Source organism: Loxodonta africana, chromosome 7 (genome assembly GCF_030014295.1).
Source record: "Loxodonta africana isolate mLoxAfr1 chromosome 7, mLoxAfr1.hap2, whole genome shotgun sequence".
In the NCBI taxonomy this organism is placed as follows: Eukaryota; Metazoa; Chordata; class Mammalia; order Proboscidea; family Elephantidae; genus Loxodonta; species Loxodonta africana.
Genome location: NC_087348.1, coordinates 16,802 through 26,493, shown reverse-complemented (window position 1 = coordinate 26,493; position 9,692 = coordinate 16,802). Strand labels below are relative to the sequence as shown.

The 9,692-nt window shown below is 55.8% G+C and overlaps 2 protein-coding genes across 3 annotated transcripts; both read right to left on the bottom strand.

The window, feature by feature from the left end:
• Positions 1-4,296: 4,296 nt before the first annotated feature.
• Positions 4,297-6,875, bottom strand: CIMAP1A (ciliary microtubule associated protein 1A). Of its 2 annotated transcripts, XM_003423060.4 has the most exons (6): positions 6,767-6,875; positions 6,389-6,589; positions 6,031-6,132; positions 5,726-5,847; positions 4,892-5,032; positions 4,297-4,386 (listed from the first exon to the last, which is right to left on the bottom strand). In XM_003423060.4, exons 1-6 carry the CDS (start codon positions 6,873-6,875, stop codon positions 4,297-4,299), a joined length of 765 nt encoding a protein of 254 aa, XP_003423108.1. The 2 variants fall into 2 exon arrangements, with proteins under 2 accessions (XP_003423108.1, XP_010600549.1); XM_010602247.3 differs by lacking the exon at positions 4,892-5,032.
• A 1,205-nt stretch (positions 6,876-8,080) lies between these two features.
• On the bottom strand, positions 8,081-9,238 carry SCGB1C1 (secretoglobin family 1C member 1). The gene is made up of 2 exons (XM_064288929.1): positions 9,184-9,238; positions 8,081-8,673 (listed from the first exon to the last, which is right to left on the bottom strand). The coding sequence occupies exons 1-2, from the start codon at positions 9,236-9,238 to the stop codon at positions 8,081-8,083; spliced, it is 648 nt and encodes a 215-aa protein (XP_064144999.1).
• Between the last annotated feature and the right edge of the window lie 454 nt (positions 9,239-9,692).

Genomic DNA, 9,692 nt, shown 5'->3' with positions numbered 1-9,692 from the left:
CATGTTTGTTGAGTGGAAGACTTGATATTGTTAAGATGTCAGTACTACCCAAAATGATATACAGATTCAATGTAATCTTGGTCACAATTCCAACAGCCTTTACAGACAAAAAAAACAATCCTCAACTTTATATGGAATGGCAAGAGGCCCCGAATGGCTAAAGCAATGTTGAAAGAGCAGAACAAAGTAGGAGGACTCACACTTCTTGATTTTAAAGCACACTATACAGCTACAGTAATCAAAACAGCCTGGTACTGATACAACAATGGACACATAGACCAATGGAATAGAAATTCACATATCTGCAGTCAGCTGATTTTTGACAGGGGCGATAAATCCATTCAATGGGGGAAAGAAGAGTCTCTTCACTAAATGGTGCTGGGAGAGTTGGATTTCCACGTGCAGGAAAATTAAATGATCCTGCTTCACACCATACACCAGAGCAAATTCAAAGTGGATGAAGGACCTAATGTGCAAACTAAAACCTTGAAACTCTTAGAAGAAAAAGCAGGAGCAACACTTTCAGGCCCAGCTTTTAACAATGGATGATCTAATATAATAAAAGCACAAACAGCAAAAGACAAAAGAGCTCGGCTGCCAATCAAAAGGTCGGCAGTTTGAATCTACCAGCCACTCCTTGGGAAACCTGTGGGGCAATTCTACTCTGTCCTATAGGGTTTCTATGAGTCAAAATCCACTGGATGGAAACAGGTTTCATAAAAATTAACTTCTGTTCATCAAAAGACAAAGAAGTGAAAAGACAAACTACCAAACTGGGAGAGTATCTTTAGAAATCATATCCAACGATGGCGTAGTGGTTAAGAGCTACGGCTACTAACCAAAAGGTCAGCAGTTCGAATCCACCAGGTGCTCCTTGGAAACCCTATGGGGCCATTCTACTTTGTCCTATAGCGTTGCTATGAACTGAATCAATGGCAGTGGGTTTTTTATATATAAAACTTAGACAACTTAACAAAAAGGCAACCCAATCATAAATGGGCAAAGGACTTGAATAGAGATTTCACCAAAGAGGGCATTCAAATGGCCACCAAACACGTGAAAAGATGCTCAGCCTCCTTAGCCATCAGAGAGATGTAAATCTAAACCACAATGAGAGGCCATTTAACTCACACTAGGCCAAAAGACCCAACAAATCTGTCTTGGAAGAAGTACAGCCAGAATGCTCCTTAGAAGCAAGAATGGCGAGACTACATCTTACATACTTTGGACATGTCATCAGGAGGGATCAATACCTGGAGAAGGACATCATGTTTGGTAGAAGGTCGTTGAAGAAGAGGAAAAGCATCAAGTAGATGGATTGACACAATGGCTGCACCAGTGGGCTCAAGCATAGCAACGATTGTGGGAATGGTGCGGGACCGGGCGTGTTTCATTCTATTGTGCACAGTAGGGTCGCTGTTCGTTGGGACCAACTCAGCGACACCTAACAACAACAAGGATGGTTAAGATTTAAGAAACAGAAAATAACAAATGTCAAGAATGTGGGGAAATTGGAACCCCTACCGATTGCTAGTGGGAATGCAGAATGGTACAGCCATTTAGGAAAACAGTGCTGTGGTTCTTCAAAAGAGTAAAAACAGAACTACCATGTGACCCAGCCATCCCGCTTTAGGTCTGTACTCAAAAGATTGGAAAGTAGAGCCTCAAACAGAGACTTGTACACCAGTGTTCATTGCAGTACGATTCACAGTAGCCAAAAGGTGGAAACTAAATGCCCCCAAACAGACGAATGAATAAACAAGATGTGGTACATACATAAAAGGGACTACTACTCGGCCAGCAGGAGAAATGACGTCTTGATAACGTGCTACAATATGGATGGAGCCGGAGTCATTATGCTGACTGGAATAAGTCAATTACACAAAGACAAACATTGTATGACCTCACTTATATTGCAAGTCAGATGTATACAGAACAAAGTTTATTAGTGGTTATCAGGGGTGGGAGGGGCGAGAAAGGGGATGGAAATATCACATTGATTAAGGGTGGGGTTACACAGCTGATTTTTGTAAGTGCTGTCAATAAGTTGTACATTTGTAAAAAAATTGAATTGACAGAAGTTCTGTGATATATATACAACAACGACAAAAGAAGGAGCTTTTGAGACTGCTTATATACAACCAAAACACTTTATGGGATTTGGTTCCTTGGTTTGGAGGTTTAGGGTCATGGTTTCATGGGACATCCCAGTTAATTGGCCTAATGACATGTTTAGTGCCTCTGTTCTACCTCCTAATTGGTTGCATAGAGCCTGGGGTCTTGAAAGCTTGCAAGCGGCCACACAAGGCACAACAATTGGTCTCTTCACCTGGAACAACAGAGGAAGAAGGAGAGTCAGGAATAGGAGGAGGACATGGAACCTGTGGCTAGCTGCCTCCATGAACAACTGCCTCCTCTGCTGTGACAGCAGAAGACCTGGATGGAGCCTGGCTACCATTACGGAACATTTTGATCAAAGATTCCACAGAAGAATCCCGATCAAAAGGGTTGAAATGCAAAGAGAATATCAGATTCTCGTAGGCTCTGGACTTCCTGGAGCCATGAAGGTTGGGTAAACCCCTGGAAGTATTGCCCTGATATAATCTTTAAACCTTAAACCAGAAATGTCCCCTCAAGTCTTCTTAAAACCAAGCAGTTTAGCTTAACTAGTAAAAAAAAGTCTGCCTTGAGCATTGTGCTTTTTAAAGAACTCTATATACGGAATCGAATTGACAACGAACAGCAACTCCAAAGATTAGATGGGAACCTTAGAGGGCAGTGAGTTTATGTGAACGGGGGAGTAACAACTCAGAAAATTAGGGTGAGAATTTTTACACAACTCAGAATGTAATCTATGTCACTAAATCGTACATGTAGAAACAGATCGGTGTGTATGTTTTGGTGTGTATATTCTCAACAACAAAGCAACCGTGCAGTCTGTTTTTTGTTTTTTTTTTTTCCCATAGACTGGGACCGCAGACTGGCTGAGGTGCCTCTTCCTTGCCCCCTCTCCATGGGTCACCACCCCTCCACCAGAACTGTGTGTCCCCTGATCTCTCGGGTGTGTACAGGACAGTTGTAACAGCTCACAAGCCAGCCTTCTCCACTTCTTCACTCAAACACTGAGGCGGCAGCCCCTCTTAATGCTGAGAGGCTTAAGTGGGTCCCTGTGACATGCAGCCTGACCCAGTCACAGCCCTACACACCTGCAGGGCACAGTCCCACAGGTGTGCCCGACAGTGCTGCTGCTGGGGTCCTCGTCACTGTCCCAGTCCCTCCCCCAGGCTTTGAGGCCAAGTCCAGACTGTAGGCCTGGCCCCTGGCCGGCAGCTGCATGGCCCCACCTGCCACACACCTGGCCCGGTTCCTTCCTCTCATGGCTGTCCCCCACCCTGCACTTGTTCGTCTAGAAACCCCCTCCCAGACCCAGCCTGGGGCCGCCTTCACTGCTCACCTCCGTGCCCTGTGCCACCATTCCCACGTGACAGATCCCCCAAGCCTCAGTCTCTTAAAATAGCAGCGATCTTTTATTACGTCGAGGGATTCCGTGGTTAGGATTTCAGACAGGCCGCAGTGGTATGGCTGTCTGCACTATGCTGTCTGCAGCCTCAGCTGGAGCTGCAACCACCTGAAGGTCAGTGCTGATGAGCTGGGGGCCCAGCTGGGCTGACACCCCCAGGACACTGCAGGAAGCCTCACCATGCCCTGAGCTTCCTCCCAGCACGGTAGCTGCTCCGAGGGCAAGCAGAGACAGAGACAGACAGACAGAGACAGGTCCAGGGAGAAGCCACCTCCATCCCTACTGCTTGGGTGGGCACAGGCTCCAGTCTAGATTCAGGGCGGGAGGACCAGGACCCTGACTCTCGGTGAAAGCAGTGTCAGTCACCTGTGAGAGGGCCCGTAGGATGGGGTTACGCAGGTTCAGCCATGTCTGGAAGGGAGGCAGCATCCAGCAGACAGGAGGATGGCGGGTGTCTGAGGCCCCTGCTTGGGCCACCCTGTCCTCAGGCCCCATGGGGACCCTTCTGGAAAAGCCTGACCTCGTCCACCCCCAAGACAAACCCGTCTCTAATGGAATCAGCGATTTATTAAATATCTGGGCACAGCAGGAAACAAGATTAGCAAATGGGAAAAGTAGTATAGAAAAAATAGTGACTGGTCACAGCTGTCCACGCTCTCAGCCCACAGGCCTGGTGGCTGCAGCCTGGCAGGGAAGGGGCCCCGGCAGCAGCAGGCGAATTTGTTGTTGTGGGAACATGATGAGGCCAGGCGGGGGGCCGGGGGCGGGGGCGGTGGCTACTCCACGTCCACCACCAGGGGCGTCATGTAGTCAGAGTGCTTGATGCCGAAGGTGACCACGGGTGCGTAGGGCCTGGTTAACGTCACCTGGGAGCAGGGGCCATGAGAGGAGCCCTCGTTTGCCCACGCTGTGGCTGGAGGCTTACTGACCCTTCCGAACCCACACCCTGCATCCTTGGTTGGACAGAGCCTGGTGGACAGTGAGCACTCCGAGTCCACTTTCACCAGCTCTTGGCCACGCAAGGCCAACCCACTGATGGGAAGGCAGCCTTGGGCTGGGGCTGGACGTACATAGGGCCCTGAGAGCCCCTGAAACCCCTTCCCTGCCCCTCATCTCACCCTCTCAGAGGCTTCCTGCTGCCCAGGGCACTGAGCCATGGGGGCAAGGCCTGCTTCGGGCTCAACCTAGGTCTCTTGGGACCCCTTCTGGGCTACATCTCCAACCTACCCCACCCCGTCTGGGCCATGACCCTCTCCCCTCTGGGCCATGACCCTGCCCCAGTCTACTTTCAGCTGTGACCCTGTTCCTGTCCCCTTTGGCCATAACCGTGTCCCCTGCCCCTGCCGCCTCTGGCCTGTGTTCCTCTCAGACCTTCTCTGGGCTGTGGGCTCCTGGTCCTGGCTTGAGAGTCTTGTCCCCTGGAGGCTCCACACGGGCAGCCATGGTATACTGCGGGGCCTTCCACTTGGTCAGCTGCACGTCAGTCTGGCGATAGGCAGCAGGACCTGGGGTCTGGGGGGAGGGCAGCTCCGACGGTGGGTGTCATACCTTGGCCTCCGAAGGCACCGTTGCAGGCTTGCATCAGTGCCAGGCACCCCCTCCCAGGGAGGTGGGGGTCTCCAACATCACCCAGCTGCTTGTGGCACCTCCCGTCACCTCCCTGTGGCACTGACCCCCAGAGTGTGCCCACCCTGAAATTGTTCCTCCCCTGGAGCCAGGGCACTGCGTGGGATATGCTACGTCTTCAGGGACCTTTGCCCCACATCACTCATGCCCTCACCTTGTGGGGCCATGCTTTTCTCACAGTGCCGCCCTGTCTCCAGGGCCACCCTGTCCCCAAGTAGCCTTCTCCTCAGTGGTCCCTGCCCACCTGTCTGTGTCCCTCTGCCTCTGTGATCTGCCTGCTGCCCCTTCCTCACCCAGGCAGAACCTTCAGCAGGGCAGGGCCTTTGCTTACTGCAGACCCCCAGCTAGAGTTGGTGCCAGCACATAGTGGGTACTGGGATGGTGAGGGGCCAAGGGGGACTAAGGGAGCCCAGAAACCTCAGAGGTGCTAAGGTGTCCTAGGGGGTCTGAGGGGGTGGAGTGGCTTTGGGAAGGCTGGGCCCAGAGAGCAGGTTTCTGGCTGGGGGGGGAGCTGGACAGTGGGTGGAAGGGGGCAGGCAGCACTGACCCTCACCATAACCCCCCCCCCATGACACTCGCCTTGTGCAGGTCGTCACTGAAGCTGCCCAGCTTGCTTCGGCCCTTGATGGAGAAAGAGGGCTGGGATGTCTTGCCCACCGTGTGTGGGCCCATCACCATGGGCAGCGCGTATGCTGCGGGGCCTGGGAGACAGGGCAGCCTTTGGCCTTAGTGCTAGCCTTGGGCCACAGCCCCCCAGCCAGTCCCTCCTTGAGACACGCCCTCAGACCAGCAAGCCCCCCACCCCATGGCTGCAGGTCCCTCCGTGACACCTCCATGAAGACCAGCGGACCCCGTCAACAGTGGACATGCTGCTTGCCACGCACCTGGGGTGCTGTCCACCCTGAACGTCCTTGTCCGGGCTGAGATGGAGTGGCTGGGCGCCGAGTCGAACACATGCTTGGTAGATTTCTCTGGGAAGTAATCGCCTGGGGGAAGTGGAGGCATCAGGGGTGCTGAGCCCTGACGACAGGGAGTGGACACCCGACATGCCTGGCGGGCTTCCAGGCCCAGTGCAGCGGTGTTGGGCATGAGCTCAGGGCAGGGGACAGGGCGGTGGTCTGAGGTAGGAGAGGAGCCTGACCGGGTGGGGAAGGAGGCCCCAGGTGTTTCATAGGCCCCAGGCGTGGTGCTGTCCCATCTGCTGGGACAGACTGAGACTGGGCCTGGTCCTGCCAGGCTCACCGGGGCCTGGGGTCAGTGTGGCCTTGGTGTGGTAGCGCCCCAGGATGGAGTAGGCGGGGCCAAGGTCCTTGCCCGTCCTCAGTATCTTGGGGTTCACGCTGTAGCGAGGTCCCGGGGAGCAGTTCTCCGCCAGGAGCAGGGGGGCCCCCCGGAAGCTGTAGGCCGGCGCACGCAGCTTGGTGGGGGTGTGCTTCATGAAGCCTGTGGGGGGACAGCCCTTAGCCTAGAGCCAGCAGGTGTCCGTCACTCTCTGCCCTCCCTGGGCTGTCCCCTCTCCCTGGTTGTCTCCTGCCCCCACTTCGTGTCCCCCCCAGCTGTTCCTGCACTTCGTCATCCCCCCACTTCTCATGGGCCCCCTCCCAGTCCGCAGGCTCCTACCTGTGGTCGGTGGGATCAGGTACTTGGGTCCTGGGCTGCTGTAGAGCGCCATGATGGGTCCCCGGGGGCGGTGGGGCCTCCAGGTGCCTACCCATACCTCCTCCGCCATGGCTGGCTCTGTCCGAGGAGAGGCAGTGGCTCACCTGGCGCCCGCCTGGCTCCTCCCCTGCCCTGCCCTGCCCTGCTGTATCCCCTAGCCGGAGTTGAGGAGCAGTAGGACTTGGTCCTTGGAACAGCGAGGCAGAGACGAGAAGCTCAGACCCTTGTGTCCAGCCACAGAGGAGGTGGCTACTCCCCTAGGGGAGCTCCAGGGGGTAAGGTAGGGGGCGGGAGGGGCTGCACAGTAGCAGGGGCCTCACCTCTAGGTACAGAGCAACCTAGGGACTGAGCTGCTCAGTGGGGTTCCTGAACCCCTGGCCTTGGTGCCCACACCAGGAACATGGTCGGAAGGGCTTCTCTCTTCCCGAGCTGTGAGAACTGGGAAGGGCTGCCCAAGCTCTAGAATGTGCTCTTTGCACGCGGGTTCTAGATCCCTGTCTCTGTGACAGGACAATGGCTGAGGGGCTGTGGACCTCTGCGAAGGCTCCAGCCACCTGTCCACTCCAGACCCTTTTTGGCTCTTCTGTGGTGATGAAGAAAGGGGGCTGGAACACGGCAGTGAGTGCAGCACCCACGGCCTGGGGGCCTCAGCCCCTCCTCCAGGGGATCCTCACTGTCAGAGACCCTGGGTCCTGTTCAGGGCCAGGGTCTGAGCTGCTTGTTAAGGGCAGGAGCAGGTGGGAGGTGGTGACCAAGAAAGGGCCAACATCCTGCGCTGCATTGGACCCCTTTTCAGTCTCACCCCCCTTCCCCGACCAGCCGACTGGCTCCTCAGGGGTCCTCCTTGTCCATGGCTCTTCACAGACTCTCTCCTGCAGGCTTTGTGTAGTGGCTCTCTCCGGCCCCCGTGCAGACCTGGTCCCTGTGTGTATTTACTGTGCTCTCATCTGGAGTAACAGCTGGCGGCATCACTCTTGGGCAGGTGAGGTGTGACCTATCTGCAGAAGCCTCAGCTCCCTGGGGTTCTGTGCACCCTGCTCCTGCCCCCAGTGGTGGCCTTGCTGACCTGCCCTCCACCTGTCCCTCTGTGTACCCCCAACATGTGACCTTCTGTATGTGAGTCTGCTCACTTGGGGGATCCCTGAGTGGGAGAGACGAAGCCAGAGCCTGAGCTGTGGGAGGCTTTATTGATGAAGCAACTTGAGGGTAGATTTGGATGAGGGAAGTGGGGCAGGGCTGCACGGCCATGGCTGCTCGAGACCGTCAGGGGTCCACTCAGGCACCATCTTCACTGCCCAGCACTTGCACCTGGAAGGGAGACATGAGTGGGCCAAGACACCAGGGGTCCCTTGCCTGATGACCAGTAACAGCCACACTCAGAGAACATGGGTTCCTGTACTTTCTGGCCAGCACCGTGATGGCCAACCGGGAAGGTTGTGTGTGTGTGTGCATGTGTGTGCGTGTACAGGTGTCTCTGTTGTGTGTGTGCACGTGTGTGTGTGTGGGGGGGCCCACGGCTGCCACAGGAGCAGGTCTGGGGGCTTGACAGGCTGAAGGGTGCCCTGTGGGACTGTGAGGTCTAGCATGATTTCCTCTGCTGGCCAGGGCAGGTCCTGGTCGGGGTTTGTGGAGGCCCTTAGGGGATGAGTGTTGGGCCCCCAGCCTTACCAGCAGCTTGACCAGCTCTGCCTTGTGCGTGGGCTGCAGGCCGTCGATACAGGACTTGAGCTCCACCAGCGCCGCCTTGGCGTCTGCATTAACGTTGTACTTTCCCAGGGGCCCATCGTAGAGCTCCTCCGCAGACCCCACCAGCAGTGTTTGTAGGAAGTCCATGAAAAACTCGTTGTTGTCCTCCCCTTTGGCCAGTTCTGTCACGCGGTGAGAGATGCCAAAGATAGGACCCCAGACTGGCTGCAACCTCAGTGGTCTCCAGACCTTCCCCACAATACCCACCTTTCCTCACCCAGGTGTCCCCCCACGATGCTCCCATGTCACTTGTCCACAGACCTCTTCCCACCCCCTTGCCCCTTGTGGTCCCCTGGAACCACTGGGGAAGGAAAGCCAAGGCCCAGCTCTGGCTGGAATCTCCCCTGACCCTGGTGGTCTGACCTGGGATTGGAGAGCGGGGATCAGGCTGGGCCAGGGCTGGTCAGGGCTGAGTCTACAGTTGGGTCAGGTGGGAATGGTGCTGGCAGGGACTCGAGGCCCAGGCCAAGAGTGTGTCAGTGCTCGGTTTGTGATGAGACAATAGGGCAGCACAGAAAAGCGAGTGTCCCTGAGAGGGTGTCTGACGCCTGAATCTCAGCTTCCCAGCCCCCCTCACTCACACACGGAATGTGCTGGAAGCACTGTGTCGGCCCGCTGTGGTACAGACTCACCACAGACGCAGAGCAAGGCAAGGGCCACCAACAGGAAAGCGGTGCTGCTCTTCATGGTGGGAGGTGGCCTTGGCTGTGGAGCTGCCTCAGCCGGTTCCTGGGGTTTTATGCCAGCAGGTGGCACCTATGCTGGTGGGCTGGTCGCCCCACCCTGCCCCGCCCTCCAGCACCTGCAGGTGAAAGGACCTGTGAGGCAGCAGAGGGTATACCCTCATCCCTGGCGCCCAGCCCTCCCTGCGTGGCAGTCAGAGGGTGCAGACAAGCTTGGGGTGGGATGCAGAAGCGTGGGGGTGGGCTCAAGGATGGTGGGTGGGCACGAGGATGGAGGGGTGGGAGTGAACTGGTGAGTGTGGGAGGTGGGAGCCCTGCTCCAGGGTCTGGGCAATGCTTGGGCTGGAGGCCAAGGCCATGGTTCTGGGGTCAGGTAGGGCCAGCCAGGCTCTGAGCTCAGGTACCTGTTCTCAAGACGTCCGATGGGGCTGTGGAGCAATCAGGGTCGTAAGGGGCGG

Bases quoted from the DNA above. Each gene is read 5' to 3' on its own strand.
- SCGB1C1 (XM_064288929.1), bottom strand. From the start codon at position 9,238: ATGAAGAGCAGCACCGCTTTCCTGTTGGTGGCCCTTGCCTTGCTCTGC. The intron at 8,674-9,183 runs GTGAGTCTGTAC...ACCGCGTGACAG, and splicing joins TGCCTTGCTCTGCGTCTGTG to AACTGGCCAAAGGGGAGGAC.
- CIMAP1A (XM_003423060.4), bottom strand. From the start codon at position 6,875: ATGGCGGAGGAGGTATGGGTAGGCACCTGGAGGCCCCACCGCCCCCGG. The intron at 5,848-6,030 runs GTGCGTGGCAAG...CCTGTCTCCCAG, and splicing joins CAGGGTGGACAGCACCCCAG to GCCCCGCAGCATACGCGCTG. The intron at 4,387-4,891 runs GTCTGAGAGGAA...CCCTGCTCCCAG, and splicing joins GAGCCCACAGCCCAGAGAAG to GTGACGTTAACCAGGCCCTA.